The sequence below is a fragment of the Microtus pennsylvanicus genome, chromosome 11 (genome assembly GCF_037038515.1).
Source record: "Microtus pennsylvanicus isolate mMicPen1 chromosome 11, mMicPen1.hap1, whole genome shotgun sequence".
NCBI lineage: Eukaryota > Metazoa > Chordata > Mammalia > Rodentia > Cricetidae > Microtus > Microtus pennsylvanicus.
The window spans coordinates 15,136,787-15,156,025 of NC_134589.1; the positions used below are offsets into that span (position 1 = coordinate 15,136,787).

Here is a 19,239-nt window from a genome sequence, read left to right on the forward strand (position 1 = left end):
AGATCTGAGCATTCTTAAATCCACTGATCCCTCTGAACAGGCTGGGGACAGCATCCTCCTCCCTTTGTAAAATAACACAATGCAAGCTTGGTGCACGAGGAAGATACTTTAGTGTGTTGGTGCTACAATGAAGAAATCAATTTCAAGCCAGGCAGTGGTGGCGCACACCTTTAATACCAGCACTTGGGAGGCAGAGACAGGCGGATCTCCTTAAGGCCAGCCCGGTTCCAGGACAGGTTCCAAAACTACACAGAGAAACCCTGTCTTGAGGGGAGAGAAAAAAAAAAAAGAAGCAAAGCAAATCAATACTAACAAGACTTGTTTTCTTTTTAATTAGGTATATGTGTCTATGTGGGGATCTGTTCACGTGAGTGCCTAGAGTCCAGAGAGGGTATCGGATCCCCTGGAATTGAGGTTCAGGCAGTTGTGAGCTGCCTAATGTGGTGGTTAGGAGCCACCCAGTGTCTTCTGTCAAAGCAGCCCGGGCTTTTAACTGCTGAACCATCTCTTCAACACCAATACTAACTTTATGTGTTTGCAGACACATAGTCTCACACACACACAAACACACACACACACACACACGAGGTCTGCTCCCCTATACTACAGGGGTTACAGGTGTGTGTAACTACACCTGACTTTTTACGTGGGTGCCGGGGACCTGACACAGGTTCTCATACTTGTGGAGTAAGCGCTCTTTCCTGAGGAGCCAGCACCCCAGACCCTCAGACCCATTTTCAAGGTCACCTATATTTAGACAGGGATTATGCTTTGTGATGGTCTTTATTTGGTTGTGTGTTTCTTCTTGCTTGCTTTTTTTTTTCCTTCCTATTTTTGAGACATGGTCTCACTATGTAGCCATGGCTGTCCTGGAACTCACAGAAATCCACCTGCCTCTGTATCCTGAGTGCTGGAATTAAAGATGTGCACCACCACACCTGGCCACACTTTGTGGTTTTGTGTTCGAACCTTTGGTAGGCAGGGGGGCAAGGGATCATGAAAGATGATTATTGTAATTCCTCTTGGTTCACTTACAAACAGCACTGTTGTCTAAGATTTAACTCTTGTTTGTTTGTTGTTTTAGAGATGGGGTTTCTCTGTAGCTTTGGAGCCTGTTTAGAGTTAGCTCTTGTAGACCACGCTGGCCTCAAACTCACAGAGATCCACCTGTCTTTGCCTGGGAAAAGTGCTGGGAAAAGGCATACACCACCACTGCCTGGCCTAGATTTAACTTTTTAAATTTTTATTACTTATTTTTAAATGAAATTGGGCATGTTCTGGGTGATATGGCTGTAGGCTTGTTAATTTTTAATTGTTTAGGTGTGTGTTTGTGCATGAGTACAGTGCCTGCAGATGCCAGAAGACAGTGATGGATCCTCTGGAAACAAAGTTATTGGCAACTATGAGCTGTGGGAATCAAACTCCTGTCCCTTGAAAGAGCAGTATGTGCTTTTAACTGCACAGTCCCCTCTTGGGCCCCGAGGTAATAAATGGTGTTGGAGAGGGAGGACGATGGACGCCCACAACAAAATCAAATACTTAATAACTATTATCAAGCCTGGCTACTTAGATGACGAGATTAGATGCCCAAAATTAGCCAAAGGAATAGTGTTCAGATGTGAAAAATAGGAATTCACTTTGGTGACTAGCTTAAATAGCTTTGGTTTTGTGGGTTTTGTTTTTTGTTTGTTTGGTTGGTTTTTTGTTTTTCGAGATAGGGCTATGGAGTCTGTCCTGGAACTCACTCTGTAGACCAGGCTGGCCTCCAACTCACAGAGACTGCCTGCCTCTGCCTCCTGAGTGCTGGGATTAAAGGTGTGTGTCTCCACCACCTGCCTAGTTTTGTGTTTTAAGACGGGGTCTTGCTTTGTAGTCCCAGTTGGCCGTGAATTCAGGGTCTTCCTTCCCCAGCTTGGTGTGAAACTGTGAAGCGCCAGGCGAATTGGCTGTTCGCCCATACACACCGGCTTACTAGAAAGTCTCTTTTACATGGGATGCAGTCGGTTTCTTCACACTTCAGTAGGTGAGGTTAGAATAGACGTAATCCGTTTTATTACCAGCATAGCCCTCTGAAACAGAAAAGAGAAAAGAACTCAGTCACTTCCAGCGATAAACTCAGGCAGAGCCTAAATGGGATCCCCATTTCAGGAGTGTGGGCTCCGGGGTAACAGCGCTTGTCACCAAGTTCTATCCCAGGGTCCCACAGGGAGGAAGGAGAGCGCTGACACCAAGTTGTCCTCAGACTGTCAGTGGGTCCCAGCAGGCTCCTCATCTCAGCACTGGGGTCACAAGCTTTTTGCATGGGGGTTGGGGGTCTACACTGATGTCCCATGTGAGTGAGGCAGGCAAGAGCTCCGAACGCAGAGCCATCTCCCCAGCCCTCAACTTCTCCTTGAAAATGTTTCAGTAGTGACTGAATCCTCCTCTTGGGAGTTTTTTGATGTTTTTTATTCTTATTTTAATTTCGTGCGTGTGAGGGGTGTATGCACACGTGGGCACAGGTGCCGTTGAAGGCCAGGTGCTGAAGTTACAGGCGGTCGTGAGCTGCCTGACTTGAGCGTGGGAAGTGGACGCAGGTCCTCTGGAAGGGACAAGTCATCTCTCCAGCCTGTCTTGGAAGTATTTAGAAGACAGTCTCTCTACCTTGTCTTTTTCTCCTTCAGCCTCAGCACCTGACATATTTGTGGGAGCTGTTATTGATTACTGTTGACTTTCTGGGCACCTGGGGTCCCCATATCCCAGATACAAAGTCCCTGCTCACAGTGATGTCACAGGGACTCTTGTCTCATTCCAAAAGCATCTCTTGTCCCCATCATGGCTCACCTTGTTCCCTGGGTACCACCTCCTTGAAGACTGGAGTGGCATAGTGTAGCTCCTGGGGTTGTCCTGCCTCTGAGCAAAAACAAAGAACCAAAAAAGGGAAACAATGCATAGCGTCGCTAAGATAATTCTTGAATCCTCCAACCGTGGGGCGGAGGTGGGGGGGCGCCAAGAAGGAACACTTTCCTTAGTCAGGGCTTGCACAGTGCTCAGAGCGTGACCGGGAGCTCAGAGTGGGACCGGGACCAGTTTAGCTGCCTGGGACGGAGCCCTTAGCTAGGTAGGCCCTTCCACCACAAAGCATCCAACAGGCAGTGTCTGATCTGATAAGCGGCTAAATATTGTATGGTGTGGTGACTCTAGTCATTAAGTACTACCCTCTTGAAGACTGCGGAGGACCAGTTTTATGTTCTCTCACTCCAGCACTCGGCTGGCATGTGTAGAGCCCTGGGTTTGATTCTAAGCATCACAAGAAGCAAATAAGCAAGCAAACAAAAATGAGATGTGCTCGCTTCTGCAGCATGCGGACTAAAATAGATACAGAAAAGGTTATCACGGCCTCTGGGGAAGGATGATATGCAAATTAAGTCACATTTGTAATCCTAGGACTAGGATGAAGTAGGAGAATTGTCGTGAGTTTGAGGTCATCCTGGGCTGCATAGCGAGTTCAAAGTCAGCCTAGACTAGATGCTAATAAAAAAGTGAACAAGCAAACAGAAAAAAAAATCTGCTCCCAAATAACCAAGTTGCACATAATAAACATATATAGTTTTTATTTGTTATTAAAATAGATGTTTTTAAAGATCAACTTGGACATAGTATCACATATTTGTGATTCCAGCGCTCAAGAGGCTGAGGCAGGAGGATTGCAAGCTTGAAGCCAGGCCTGGCTACATAACAAGGCAGTCACAAAACAAAACATATTAACAACAAAAACTTTTTTAAAAAGATGATCATAGGCAGTGGTGGTGCACGTTTTTAATTCCAGCATTGGGAGGCAGAGGCAGAGACAGGCTGATCTCTGAGTTTGAGGCCAGCCTGGTCTACAGAGCAAGTTCTAAGACAGCAAAGGCTACACAGAGAAATCTTATCTTGAAAAAACAAACAAAAATATGATTATGAAAGACTTTGGGATACAGCATGGGTCATCCCAAGCTAATATAGAGTCATATCTAAGTATTCAGTAAAAAAAGAAAAAAGAATCGAGACTAGAATGGCCAACTGGTGACGTGCCACATCTGGCCATCTGGAGAGTAGGGTGGGAGATGGGAGGCGGAGGTGGGAGGGAGATGGGATACTCTGTTACTTTCCTTCCCTTTTTTTTTTAACCCATCTTTCTGGAGAATCTTTTTTAAAAATTATTTTTTTTTCATAACCAGAGCTGTGTAGAGTACTTGTCTAGTATATGTGACCCCTTGGGTTCGAGTTCCAGCACCATACCATATATACATATTATACTATACATGTCCACAGTCACCCCAAACCAACCAAACTCATCAAAGCAGCATACCATATATACATATTATACTATACATGTCCACAGTCACCCCAAACCAACCAAACTCATCAAAGCAGCATACCATATATACATAGTATACTATACATGTCCACAGTCACCCCAAACCAACCAAACTCATCAAAGCAGCATACCATATATACATAGTATACTATACATGTCCACAGTCACCCCAAACCAACCAAACTCATCAAAGCAGCATACCATATATACATATTATACTATACATGTCCACAGTCACCCCAAACTCATCAAAGCAGCATACCATATATACATATTATACTATACATGTCCACAGTCACCCCAAACCAACCAAACTCATCAAAGCAGCATACCATATATACATATTATACTATACATGTCCACAGTCACCCCAAACCAACCAAACTCATCAAAGCAGCATACCATATATACATATTATACTATATATGTACACAGTCACCTCAAACTCATCAAAGCAGCATACCATATATACATATTATACTATATATGTACACAGTCACCCCAAACTCATCAAAGCAGCATACCATATATACATATTATACTATACATGTCCACAGTCACCCCAAACTCATCAAAACAGCATACCATATATACATATTATACTATACCAGTACACAATCACCCCAAACTCATCAAAGCAGCATACCATATATACATATTATACTATACCAGTACACAGTCACCCCAAACTCATCAAAACAGCATACCATATATACATATTATACTATACATGTCCACAGTCACCCCAAACTCATCAAAGCAGCATACCATATATACATATTATACTATACCAGTACACAGTCACCCCAAACTCATCAAAACAGCATACCATATATACATATTATACTATACATGTCCACAGTCACCCCAAACCAACCAAACTCATCAAAGCAGCATACCATATATACATATTATACTATACCAGTACACAGTCACCCCAAACTCATCAAAACAGCATACCATATATACATATTATACTATACATGTCCACAGTCACCCCAAACCAACCAAACTCATCAAAGCAGCATACCATATATACATATTATACTATACATGTCCACAGTCACCCCAAACCAACCAAACTCATCAAAGCAGCATACCATATATACATATTATACTATACCAGTACACAGTCACCCCAAACTCATCAAAACAGCATACCATATATACATATTATACTATACCAGTACACAGTCACCCCAAACCAGCCAACCAAACTCATCAAAATAGCCGGCCAGGCTCCTAACCTGTCTGAGTCTCACAGACGTTAGCATACAGCTCGCCTTGCGTGACTGCATCTCCAGAACTCTTGGACTGGCTCGCTCTCTGAGCTTTTCCTGACCAAAAAAAAAAAAAAAAAAAAAAAAAAAGGCAGAGTTGTCACATTTAGCCAGTTTAGACATTTTTCCTGTCTTCTCTGCCAAGGTGCAGAATTTCCCATGATTCTAAGAGGCATGCTTCAGTGCTGGCCTGAAGTAATGACGGACACGACCACAGATCTGTGTGGGACAGCCACTCCTCTGCCCCAGGCCTCCTGACCAGGCCTGGCTTAGCCTACAGATGTTTTCTCTCCTTCCTGAGAAGAGCAGTTGGTAGGGAGCCTTGAGTCACCTTCCAGAGATGAGTGATGCTGCTAAGTTCTGTCAGCAGAAATTTTTTTAAGACAGGGTTCCTCTGTGTAGCCCTGGAACTTGATTTGTAGAGCAGGCGGGCCTTGAACTCTGAGACCTCCTGTCTCTGCCTCCCGAGAGCTGGGAATAACAGCGTGCACAAATCTTAATGCCACTTTGGCAATGGTTTTGTCTGCAGAAAAGGGAGATGTTCTGGAGATGTTTGAGGAGCTGTGTTAAGTAGGACACCCACTTTCAAGGGTTTTTAGGGCATGCGAGCTCAGCAAGGACCGTACTACTGACCTGTCCCAGGGGCTTTTCAACTATTGTATCAATGGAGTGCCTGCCCTCTGTGACCTTTGTCCCTGTAGAGATGGAGGGAGGCACAAGGGCCTGACATCTGTGAATGAGTCTTACTAATTCAGAGTTTCTCCATAGCCCTGTTCCACAGACCAGAAGGCTGAGACCCAGAGAGGCAAAGGCACCAGGCACCCAGCAGCCCTCTGTTCGGAGCCTTCTATGCTGAGACACAGTGCTGTCTTGTGCAAATCTAGCTCTTTCTCCACGTGTGTGTGACCACGGAAGGGGCCACTCTGAAATCTTTACCAGAGAAGGGCTTAGAGGTAAATAGGGAACGGGAAAGGTTCCTAACTGAATTGTGAAGGAAGGGTTTCTTTCCTTCTTTTCTTTTTCTTTTCTTTTCTGAGACAGGGTTTCTATGTAGCTTTGGACCCTGTCCTGGAACTCCCTCTGTAGACCAGGCTGGCCTCGAACTCACTGAGATCCGCCTGCCTCTGCCTCCTGAGTACTGAGATTAAAGGCGTGTGCCACCACTGCCCAGCTGGTGAAAGGTTTCTTGTTGCTGTCATGCATCAAGTAGGAAGAGAGAGAGAGATCCCCATCCAATGCCACACCCCAAGCTTCCTAAAGGTGGCTGAGAGAGTAGAGGCTCCACCCTTTGAAGGGCTTCTTCTCGGGACCACCTCTATGATATACAGTGAGCTTCAGGAGTCTCTCTCTGTGAACAATGACAGCCATACACGCATGCCCAGGTGCACAGAAGCACTGTTTATCACTCCCACCCAAGCATGGGATGCAGGGGCAGGAAGATGACATTAGGTATGCACACAGATCAGTGTTCCCCAGCCTAAAGAGGGAAGAATTCTGCTGTGCACAGGGAGCCACACACCAAAGGGCAGTCCCTGGGGATGGGGCACAGTTGGTAGAATCTTTGCCTAGCAAGCAGGTTCATTCTGCACACCTGCAACCCACCCACTCAGGAGGACCAGAAGTTCAAGGCTATTCTCAACTACACGGTAAGTTTGAGGGCAGCCTGGGGAATAGAGGAGACCCTGTCACAAAATAAGACAGGCAACTGCTGCAGAATGCCGCTGGAACAAATAGTTAGAGCTGTAGCGACAGAACACAGAAAGGTGGCTACCGGGCAGGGGAGACAAAGTGACGGACTGTCTTGGGGCACTGGGTTCCAGCAAGGGAAGCTGACAAGGGTGTGGGGTCACTGATGGTCTCACAGCCACTAACAAGCACATCTGAGGAGCTGAGGCGTGATTCCATGTAGAGCTCTGGTTTAGCACATGGCGTTCCGTTAAAAAGAAAGATAGGGGAGTAAAATTGCAAATTTCATTGTGTACTTATTTTTAGCATAATTTTATGAAGAGACAGGCTGGTGATGCTGCTCAGTTGGTAGAGTACTTGCTTGGCGTGCACGATGCCCTGGGTTTCATCCCTACTGTCAAATAAATTGAATGGAGGGGCCTGTGCTTTTAATCCCAGCACTGGATTACAGTGGGGATCAGAAGTCACAGTGAGTTCAAGGCCAGCCTGGGCTACAAGACCCAGTCTCAAAGGAAAAAAAGTATAAATTGAGAGTAGTGGTACATGCCTATAAGCTCAGCATTCCTAAGCTGAGATAGGAGCATCATTGTGAGTTTAAAGCCAACCAGGCATACATAGAAAGATCCAATCACAAAATAAAAGTACAAATATTATTAATAATTTAGAGACAGTAGCTGCAGCTGCAGAATTCTAATTCAGTCATGGGGATTTGGGGCATAGGGCTGTGTGTAAGCTGTGTCCAGGCGAGGTTGGCTCTCCAGACAACCCCCATCAGAAGAAGGGCCTCACTGAGGACTTGAAGGTCAAGCCCTGTGAGCCTTATGAAATCTGTCTCTTCACCTCTTCAATTCTCATCTCTTAATTTTGCTTGGTTTTTCAAGACAGGGTTTCTCTGTAGCCCTGGCTGTCATAGAACTCACTCTGTAGACCAGGCTGGCCTCAAATCTGGAGATCTGCCTGACTCTGCCTTCTCAGTGTTGGGATTAAAGGTGTGCACCACCACCTGGCTTCGTCTCATCTCTTTCTAAATTTTTTTTAAAAAAATTACATTTAGTTACTTGCTAGTGTGTGGTTCTAGGCACACCACACAGCACTGTGGAAGTCAGAGGACAACTCACCAGAGTCAGTTTTCCCCTTCCATCCTGTGGGCTCCAGGGATCGAACCCTCCTCTTTATTTCCTCCCTACTCCATGTCTCCCATCCAGGTCCTAACCAGGCCCACTTTCCAGCCACCTGAGATCAGAAGACCATAGTTTCACTGCTCCACTTTTTTTAATTTAAGTATTCGTTTTAAATTTTTACTTCTTTTATGTGCATAAGTATTTTGCCTGCGTGTATGGACACCCTGTGTGTGCCCAGTGCCCACTACGGGTCAGGAGAGGGCACCTGATCCCCTGAAACCGGAGTTACAAGGGCTCGTGCTACACTGTGGGTGCTCCCAGCTGCGGAGCCATCTCTCCAGCCCCTCCCTGCTCCATTTCTGACTCTGCCCCTTCCCCTCTGCCCCGCTGAGTCTGAACCTCACAGGACCATACCAGGGAGAACTCACCTCTTTTGTACTTTGTTCGAATGAAGAAAACCAGAACTAGGGTTATGACCAGCAGCCCCAGTAACACTGCTGGCAGCAGCTGTGACAGCAGACATGAAGGGCAGCTCTCTTCTGTAAGAAAACAGCGTTCGCACGTCACCACTGGCTAGAACACCGACCTGCCAAGTGCGCTAGGAAAGGCCGCCATGGCTGTCTCCTGAGTTAACCAGTACACTCTGTACCTCGTGAGAGTTCCCATGCTGGGCCACGAAGTTCCTAAAGTCACATCCTCATTCTCCCTCCCCCACGGGCATCACAGAGCGGCCCAGCTCTTCGTGCTTGGGTTCCTCACAGCGCAGTAAGGACAGACACAGGGTGCTCGGGGCAGCTCTTAGTTAGGCTTGCAGGATGCAGGTCACCCAAACAAGTCCCACATGTTAGGTGTTACATGCAGCATGGAGTTAGATTGGTCTGGGGCTGGCGGAATGACTCAGGAGGGTAAAGCGCTGTCAGGCAAGCCCGAGGACCTGAATTCAAGCCCTGGAACCCACACTGAGGAAGCAGAGAGCATCCCCGTTGAAACTGTCCGCTGACATCCACTTAGTGCCGCATGCACAGGTGTGCATGCACACATAACAAATAAAATCAGTTTAGACCTGTTCCCATCTGACTGCCCAGGACAGCTGCCAGGTCTGTAAGGATAAAAGTGGGCACTCAAACAATATCCAGCCATACCGAGTACTCCGTCCATGCACACAGATCAACCCCTTACTCCAGCTCACTGGCTTCAAGGCTAACGACCTGCTGAGGAGCCACACACACTTGGGGACCAGACAAGTAGCTAGCCTGACTAACCAAGCACGGGCAGTGTGGCCCAAGCCAAGTGCTGAGGAATTAGAGGGTGGAGCGAGGTCGCCTCTTAGCTCAGACTTCATTATGTCTTGTCTTGAACTTGCTATGCAGCCGAGACTAGCTTAAACTCCTGATTCTCCTGCTTCCAATTCCCAAATGCTGAAATTACAGGTGTATAACACACCTGGCTATTTGTTTGTTCTTGTTTTGGTTTTTCAAGACATGGCTTCTCTATGTAGCCCTGACTGTCCTGGGACTCGCTCTTACAGAAAAGGCTGCCCTCGAACTCAGATTCACCTACCTCTGCCTCCTGAGTGCTGGGATTAAAGGAGTGTGCCACCACCGCCTAGCCAGTTTGTTCATTCTTGAGAATGACTGCAATCAAAATTTATTTAGGGTGTGTACATACATACACTTATGTGTGCATATAGACGCCAAAAGACAACCTATGGGAGTCGGTTCTTTCCACTATGTGGGTCCCAGGGGTCACACTGAAACGGGCAGACTTGGTGCCAAGCACCTCCACTCACGGAGCCATGGGCATGACTGTGCCAACAGTCCAGTCCCAAGTATACGGTGGAAGGTCCACTTTGTTCTAAACCAAAAGTATCACACTTTTAGTTTCCATTTATAGGATTCAGTTATAGAAATATTTTTACTTCCTCCAAAAAGCAGAAGTTACCCTGCTAAATTTATTCAAGGGAAACTCAAAACAGGAAATACAGGGCTCTGGTATGCTATCAACCCCTACTCTTCTTTTTCTACAGTTTGGTGTTTTTTTTTAATAGATTTCTTTAGATCTATCTGTCTATCTATCTATCTATCTATCTTTGCTTTTTGAGATAGGGTCTCTCTCTGTAGTCCTGGCTGTCCTGAAACTCCATATGAGTCATCCTTGGCTACGTAAGTGAGTATAAGGCTAGCCTTGGCTACGTGAGTATAAAGCTAGCCTTGGCTACATAAGTGAGTATAAAGCTAGCCTTGGCTACGTAAGTGAGTATAAAGCTAGCCTTGGCTATGTAAGTGAGTATAAGGCTAGCCTTGGCTACGTGAGTATAAAGCTAGCCTTGGCTACGCAAGAGCCTGCTTCCAAAGGAAGAAGGAAAGGCCCAAGGTCACGGTCCTGACAAACACAGACTGGATGCAGAGCCCTGACCCCCACTACTCCAGACCCCTGCAAACTTGACGCCCTATGAAGTTTCCCCTGGGCTGGCCTGCTTCTCTGACCTTCAACCACCTCGAACTAGCTCGGTCCCTACCCCAAGCTGGAGCCCTGAACGTGCCGAGAACATCAACCAGTGCCCTCTTTTCCCAGTCTCCCCTCATAGCTAGCTCCTTCTCATTCTCTACCTCGCCTAGGTGGGCCCTCCACCAGACCTTGCCTTTCTCCACGCTGTGCCAGTGTCCTTAACAACAGCTGGCACAGTTTCCGAGTCATTTGTCTGGGTTTTGTGTCCTTCCCCCTAGACCAGAGGCTCCATGAGGGCAGGAACCACCCAACCAGAGTCAGGGTGTGGTTCATCCAGGTTCTCGAGCCTTAGCTGACAAGTGAATCCCGGAGGGAGAAGCCTGTGCTTATGGCTCCAGCCATCAGTCCTGATGGGGCTCAGGGAATTACCATGGCTTAGGTACCACTGATGTCCTGGAAGCAATTTAGCTTCAACAAACAGCAGCCTGCACCAAGTGAGCCGTCGATAGAGACGTACCTGTGAGACTTCACTGAAGATGGTCATGTTTTATAATCCAGCAACAGTTTGATGGGACAGAATGTCACTCGAAAAAACCGCAGGACCTGGGCGGTGGTGGCACACTCCTTTAATCCCAGCACTCGGGAGGCAGAGGCAAGCGGATCTCTATGAGTTTGAGGCCAGCCTGGTCTAACAAGAGCTAGTTCCAGGACAGGCTCCAAAGCTACAGAGAAACTTTGTCTCAAAAAAGCCAAAACAAAACAAAAAAGGAGGGCTATGTGCAGAGAATGCGCGTTTGTCGGCCTTACCATGCAGGTAGAGGACTCTGCTAAATCACTGTGTGCCACACCTCCAGGTCTGGGTCAGTTTCCTCCTCCCACTCCATCCTATGACAGCCACAATTGCCACTTTCATTATATCTGCTGCCGCCCACCTGGAGCCCATAGCATGAGACTCTTGTAAAAACCTGTACCTCTGGCCGTGCTGGCAAAGAGCGGTGTCACCTTGATCAGATCTAGAATCCCCTAGGACTTGAATTTCTGGGCAAGTCATGAGGGATTATATAGATTAGGTTAACTGAGGTGCACAGATCCACCCTAGGCATGGGTGGTACCATCCCATGGGGAAAGTCCCAGGTTGCATAAGAGAGAAAGTGGCCTGCTGACACCTGCCTTGGGGTAGAGGCTGGTGGATGGATCTCTGTGAGTCTGAGGCCAGCCTTGTCTACATAGTGAGTTCCAGGCTAGGCAAGGCTACATAATAAGACTGTGTCCAAATAATAATAATAATAATAACAACAACAACAATAATAATATAATAATAAAAACTGAGCACAAGGATTCTCCTCACTCCCCCCCTCCCTCTCTCTGTCTGTCTCTCTACTTCCTGTATGTGGATGAAATATGACCCACCACCTCCTGCTCCTGCTGCTGTGACTGTCCCTTTCTGGATGACTGTGACCCTTTCTCTTGAAAGGGTTTGGCCAGGTGTTCTGTGACAGCAACAAAACAAGTGACGGACACCCTGGTCTTCTGAGCATCCCCTGTGGGAAGAACGCCCTGCTGTGCTAGGTTAGATTAGGACATTTGTACCCTAAGATTCAGAGCCTTTGACCTGCATTTCCATCTGACAAAACCTCCTGTAGTGATAGACATCTGCTATGTTGTCCAGCATGGCAGAGTCACCGGTTACCTATGACTCTTGAATACCAGAAATGTGACAAGGTTGTGGCATCGAGGGTTTTTTTTTTTAATTTTATTTACTTCTTTTATGACAGTGTCTTACCACGTAGCCCTGGTTAGCCTAGGACTAGCTATATAGACCAGGCTGGCCTTGAACTCACAGAGATTCACCTGCCTCTGTCTCCTGAGTACTGGGGTTAAAGATATACCCAGTACTATGGTATTGAGTTTTTAAAATGTATTAATTGTGTTTGTGCACAAGCGTGCACACACCTGCATGCACACTCAAATGAATGTACACCGGTGCACATGCCGCAGCGTGCATGTGGCGGAGAGAACCGTGCTGTGGAGTCAGCTCTTTCCTTCCGCCTTTATGTGAGTTCCAGGGACCAAACTCTGACTTGCACAGCAAGTGCCTTTACCCCACCGAGCCATCTTGCCAGCCCTGGAATTTTTTACTACCGTTTTGATTCATTTGAATTTAATTTGGCATGGATGATTGTGGCTTGGGGTCCCCACACTGGTAGACCTGGAGAACCAGTGGTTGTTTATGAGGTTTGACGAGACTGTCTTTAGATCCCTGCCCTCACTCTCCAAGGGGCTCACTATCAAGGTCACCACAGACAACTGGTTCTGGGCTAAGAGAAGCATGGGAAGGCAACAGAGAAAAGCAGACACATGCAGTGTGGCTGGGCCGGAAGGGTGCTGGCTCGCGGGGCTTCAAGCTTCAAGGGAAAAAGAGTGGAGAGCTGGCTGATCTTGGTTAGATGAGGGAGGGACTAGGAGCTCAGGAAGCACTTCCTTAGAGGATTAACAAGGCAGGGAAGACAGTCTCCAGCCTTGAGACTGAGGGCCAGACAGAATAAGAAAGGGGAGAAGAAAGCCTGCAGCAAGGACTCTACACTGCTGCGTCATGTCTCCAGCCCCTTTGCATGGTTTTTTTTTTTTTTTTTTTTTTTTTTTGGTTTTTCGAGACAGGGTTTCTCTGTGGCTTTGGAGCCTGTCCTGGAACTAGCTCTGTAGACCAGGCTGGTCTCGAACTCACAGAGATCCGCCTGCCTCTGCCTCCCGAGTGCTGGGATTAAAGGCGTGCGCCACCACCGCCCGGCCCCTTTGCATGTTTTTGACTGTTTCGAATTGCCAAGAGCCCCTCATAGCACCAGAGAGAGTCCCTTCTGCCCCCTCCTCCCCTACCCCCACCCTCACCCAGGCCTCCATTGTATGGTGAGAGGCACTTACTGGCGATGGTGAAGTTGAAATCCTGACTATATTTCGCCCCACTGGAATCATTGGTTTTGCATTTGTAGGGGCCTGTTTCGTCAGCATTGGAGATCTTCAGGTAAAAAGTCACAGTTTGCCCACTTTTCTTGGTTTGTAGGTGTTTCCTACCCAAAAATAGCGAATAGGTGACATTCACTGATGTGTTCTTGCTGGAACAAGACAGAGATACATTTTGACCCATGCTGACCACATTCATACTTGAGTTCAGCTTTGGAGAAGGTAAATCTGGAAAGACAAAAATGACATGGAGGTCTTCGTTAAGACCGCTCGACGGGGCTAGAACTGTAATGGAGTGCTTGCCTAGCGTGAACAATGCCCCGGGATAAATCAGGAATGGTAGCTCATGCCTGAAATTCCAGCTCGTGGGAGATAGAGTCGGGAAGGCTCAGGAGTCTAAGGCCATCCTTAGCCAAACAGGAGTTCAGAGGCAGGCTGGGCTCCAGGAGACCCAGTGTAATGGTTAACAGTGTCAAGCTGACAGGCTCTAGGACCACATAGGAGACCGCCTCTGGGACATCTGTGAGGAAGCTTCTAGACTGAGTTAACCAGGGTGGGGAACGTGAGTGTGGGTGATCCACCAAAGGTCTGTGTTCCCAGTCTGAATAAAAAGGAGTCAAGGAGCCAGTGAGCTGAGCATCCATCTCTCTCTGCGTCCTGACTGTGGAGGCTCTGTGACCAGCTGCCTCAGGCCCCGGCCATCATGACTTCTCAGCTGTCACGGGAGCTGTGAGCCCAGTTGACCCTTCTTCCCTTCAGTTGACTCTTGTCTTGATATTGGTCACAATAGTGAGAAGAGTAAGAAACACCCCCCCCCTTTTTTTTTTCAAGGCGAAACAAACACCTCAGGACAATTTTGTTTCCCCAATCCTTTCCTTTGTTCTTCAGGTATGCCAGATGCCACCCAGTGTGCACAGCCACGAGGCCACCCGGTGTGCACAGCCACGAGGCCACACACCCATGAGGCCACCCAGTGTGCACAGCCACGAGACCACATGCCGAGGCCACCCGGTGTGCACACCCATGTTCCATACTGCGCCGAGGCCACCCGGTGTGCACACCCATGTTCCATACTGCGGGCTTGTTTGCTTGTTCCCAGACAAAAAGACTCCTTACGGCTATGCTATGTTTTGGTTTGGCGTTGACCAGGGCTTTCACTTCCCGTTTGTGTTGCTTTTCAGGTAAGCGCTTCCACATTTTCTTATCATGGATTATGTTTCCCATAAACCAGGGACAGAGACCTGCAGCTTTGACTCTCTCATGACATCACCCACCACAAACCCAGTTCCCATGAGAAGGCCTTACCCGCTCTATTCCCAGGATGCTCCCAGAGTCCCCAGGGTCTGTCTTCCCCTGTTTAATCACAGCTGTAAATTCAGCATTTGGGGGATGGAGGCAGAAGGATCGAGAACTCAAGGTCAGTCAGTCTCTACTACATACTGAGTTCTAGGCCAGCCTGGGCTACACTAGACTGCCTTCAGGTAAGGCCTCTTAGAATTCCTTGAACTCTGTCTTCTGTGGCTTTGGTAGCCAGTCTGTAACCTGTATACATACACACACACATACACACACACATACACACACACACACACACACACACACATACATACACACATACATAATTTTTTTGAGACAGGCTTTCTCTGTGTAGCTCTGGCTGTCCTGGAACTCACTTTGTAGACCAGGCTGGCCTCAGACTCAGAGATGTGCCTGCCTCTGCCTCCCAAGTGCTGGGATTAAAGGCTTGCGCACCACCACTGCCAGCTCTACATGTATATATTTACTGTAAGATGTGTAATATGTGATCCAAGTGCTAATATTAAATTTAAAATGGGAATGAAAGAACTGTGTTTGCTAACTGCCAGCCATCAAGGGAAATCAAGACTACTTGGAAAATTACAGCCAACAGAACTGACATAGCTTGTGAATTGATTGCTATTCAATAAATCCTGACATCACAGATGGATCAGACAGACACAAACATGCTCAGCCACACTCAGCACTTAAGAGGCCAAAGGAGGAGGATTCCTTCTTATTCAACACAGCCTGGGCTACATAGTGAGTGCTAGTCTATGTAGCAAGATCCTATCACAGCTGGGCGGTGGTGGCGCACGCCCTTTAATTCCAGCACTCAGGAGGCAGAGGCAGGCGGATCTCTGAGTTTGAGGCCCGCATGGTCTACAAGAGCTAGTTCCAGGACAGGCGCCAAAGCTACAGAGAAACCCTGTCTTGAAAAACAAAAAAACAAAAACAAAAAAAGATCCTATCACAAACAATCCATAAAAACAAAAATGAAAAAAAAAAACAAAAACAATGGGCTGGAGAGATGGCTCAGTGGTTAAGAGCATTGCCTCGTCTTCCAAAGGTCCTGAGTTCAATTCCCAGCAACCACATGGTGGCTCACAACCATCTGTAATGAGGTCTGGTGCCCTCTTCAGGCATGCACGCAGACAGAATATTGTATGCAAAATAAATAAATATAAAAAAAAAACAAAATCAAACAACCCACTTACTGGCTGCTTCTGGAAGTAGAGGGGAGACAGGCTGGGGTACGCAGCTGCTCTGACAATCTTATGTGGTTAGCATAGCTGGGAAGTGCTGTGTGGCAGATGCTGTGCAGAGGAATAAGCCGGGGGGCATTCCCACCTCACAGATGAAAGAATCAAACTCAAAAATGATCAGCTCAAATGCTGGTGGCACACACCTGCAATCCCAGCACGTGGGAGGAAGACACAGGAGGCCAAGGGCTCTAGCAGACCCGAGCATGGCGAACATGGCACCAACAGGGTTGCTTTTTGCCCCTCTCCCCCATTCCCTCTGCCTTGCTCTATCCCAATTAGCATGCCCAATCAAAACAAACCAATTCATCCTAACACAGGCTTTCCCCTTCTCCCTTTATTTATTTATTTTTTAAAAATATTTATTTATTTATTATGTATACAATATTCTGTCTGTGTATGTGTCTGCAGGCCAGAAGAGGGCACCAGACCTCATTACAGATGGTTGTGAGCCACCATGTGGTTGCCGGGAATTGAACTCAGGACCTTTGGAAGAGCAGGCAATGCTCTTAACCTCTGAGCCATCTCTCCAGCCCCCTCCCCTTCTCCCTTTATAAACCACCATTTGCCTATGGGCCACAGCTGTCTCCTCTCTAGCCAGAGGCAGGTCCTTTGTTCCTCCAGGGTAAGCATCCTTCCCCCTTCCTATTCCTTTCCTCTTCTCCTTTGTCCTCCGTGTCCTGTCTTTGTCTATTAATCCCTGTCCTTCGTCCTTCTGGGGCAAATAAATCTTCTTTGTGCTGAGAACTTGGTCTTGCTGTCTCCTGGGGGGCTGTCCTTTCCCTAAGAAGGCTTGCTAGGGAGTTCTAGTCCAGCCTTAGCCACATAATGGAGTTTGAGGCCAGCCTGAGCTACGTGAGACTCAGCCTCAAAAGTAAGTAACTTAGCCGGGCGGTGGTGGCGCACGCCTTTAATCCCAGCACTCGGGAGGCAGAGGCAGGCGGATCTCTGTGAGTTCGAGGCCAGCCTGGTCTACAAGAGCTAGTTCCAGGACAGGAACCAAAAGCTACAGAGAAACCCTGTCTCGAAAAATCAAAAAAAAAAAAAAAAAAAAAAAAAAAAGTAAGTAACTTAGAACATTTACAATGATTATGCAAGGGTTTTCTATCTAAAAAGAAAATGATAGATAGCAAGGGGAATTGGAAGTTTTTCATGGTAAAAACTGTCTCAAGACTTTGCCACTGAGTTTCAGGTGGGAGAAAAAAAATCTACAATGACCCCTCTGGAGTCAGCTCCTTTCCTTCCTAGCGGATAACTAGGGCCTTTGCTCTCAGTTGCTGATCTGAAAACACAGAAATCCTCGTACAGGAATGCGCACGTCCAAAAGCCAGTCATTCTACCATTCTGAAGAGCATCCTTTTAGGAGATGAGACTTACCCTTTGCTCTCAGCCTCTTACAATCCACTGCAGTGTTCTGAACTGAAAGAGAAAAAAAAAATGAAGATTAAGAGGAGCTCATTTTCCATGTGATGTTTTGGAGAGCCGATTTTTGTTTTTTGTTTTTTTTTTTTTTTTTTTGTCTGTTTTTTGAGACAGGATCTCACTGTGTAGCCCTGGCTGGCCTGGAACTTTCTATGTAGACTTCAAACTCACAGAGATTCTCCTGCCTCTGCCTCCCAAATGCTGGGATTAAAGGTATGAACCATTACTCCTGGCCTGAGCATTAATTCTTAAAATATTGAATCAGGCTTACGTGCAGTAGAAAGAAAAATAGCCCAGAGTAACGGTCTGTCCAGCCGGCTCCTCATTCCCTTGAATGAGGCGAGAGAGAGGCACATGGGAGAGCCACCTGCACCCATCCTTAGTGGTGCTACTGCAGAGTGGGGTGTAGCTTCTGAGAATCCTCTTCTCAACCCCACACAGGAAGTGAGAGCACTTAGACAAGTTTGCGCAACTTGACCCGTGACTACTTGGTCTAACTGGCCTTCCTGCTGCTGGGACACGCACACTCGGCAGCTGCCCTCACAGAAAGCCTTCCTTCCTCTCTCCGACCTGTTTTGTGACAGCGGTTCTTTTGTTCTCTCTCCCTCACCCCCCATACACACTGGGATGGCTAAAGTTAATATTTTAAGTTTAAATCATTGTGCTTCAGAGATCTATAAACCAAAATGCCTCTAATGTGTAAGCCCCACTTGCCTAAGGACAGACAACTTTCTGGAACGCTGGGGGCTGTTGTTCATGTAAGATAAAAAAGGCCCTTGTTTTCACTTCTGGAAAGAAGTTTGGTTGCCCCAACTACCGGGATGTGTTTGATCACATGGAGGCTGGCAGTACTAGGCAGGAAGTACGCCTGGATGTATGCTTGCCCCTGATTGGGTGAATGTGGGAAGTGTATGGCATGGTGGATTTTGCCTTTATAAGCCTTTGACTAATATAATCTGGTGCCAGACTCTGGGAATCCCGAGAATGGACCTGATCAGTGTCCTTTGTCCTGGCCAGTATGCAATAAATTTGCTTCACATTTGGCTCAAAAGTTGGGGTAGTGGGCTTATCCTTGGCCAGTGGGATTAACAACACCCCCACCCTGTTCCTAGCTCCCTATAAGGTGAGCCACAGGCTCCAACACTGTACATTCATGTGGGTGCCATCTGGAACCAGAGAGAGCATCTGGTCTGTAAGAACTGAAGGTACAGGTGGTTGTGAGTCTCCTGATGTGGACACTGGGAGCTGAACTCGGGTCCTCTGTAAACCAGCAGGTTCTCCTGTGAGCCATGGCTCCAGCCCCAGCATGGCTGTTTTGATACTTAAGTTAGTTACATCATTAAAAGGTTCTTCTTGCAAAAAACAAAGCAGGAGGGACTGAGCTGTGTGGTGGTGGCACACACTTTTAATCCCAGCATTTGGGAGGC

General features: G+C 47.2%; 1 protein-coding gene across 2 annotated transcripts; it reads right to left on the reverse strand.

Annotated features, from left to right (window-relative positions):
* Positions 1-87: 87 nt before the first annotated feature.
* Positions 88-18,217, reverse strand: Milr1 (mast cell immunoglobulin like receptor 1). 2 transcript variants are annotated; one of them, XM_075990333.1, is made up of 7 exons: positions 18,084-18,217; positions 17,768-17,809; positions 13,794-14,060; positions 8,855-8,965; positions 5,587-5,676; positions 2,824-2,892; positions 88-2,069 (listed from the first exon to the last, which is right to left on the reverse strand). In XM_075990333.1, exons 1-7 carry the CDS (start codon positions 18,187-18,189, stop codon positions 2,017-2,019), a joined length of 738 nt encoding a protein of 245 aa, XP_075846448.1. In that variant the 5' UTR covers positions 18,190-18,217; the 3' UTR covers positions 88-2,016. The 2 variants fall into 2 exon arrangements, with proteins under 2 accessions (XP_075846448.1, XP_075846449.1); XM_075990334.1 differs by lacking the exon at positions 5,587-5,676.
* Between the last annotated feature and the right edge of the window lie 1,022 nt (positions 18,218-19,239).

What these genes read in the sequence shown, in the direction of transcription:
- Milr1 (XM_075990333.1), bottom strand. Translation starts at nt 18,189, where the DNA reads ATGGGTGCAGGTGGCTCTCCCATGTGCCTCTCTCTCGCCTCATTCAAG. An exon ending in TATTTTTCTTTCTACTGCAC is followed by an intron (nt 17,810 to 18,083) that starts GTAAGCCTGATT and finishes TTTCTCTTTCAG; the next exon opens with TTCAGAACACTGCAGTGGAT. An exon ending in TAAGAGGCTGAGAGCAAAGG is followed by an intron (nt 14,061 to 17,767) that starts GTAAGTCTCATC and finishes TTGTCTTTCCAG; the next exon opens with ATTTACCTTCTCCAAAGCTG.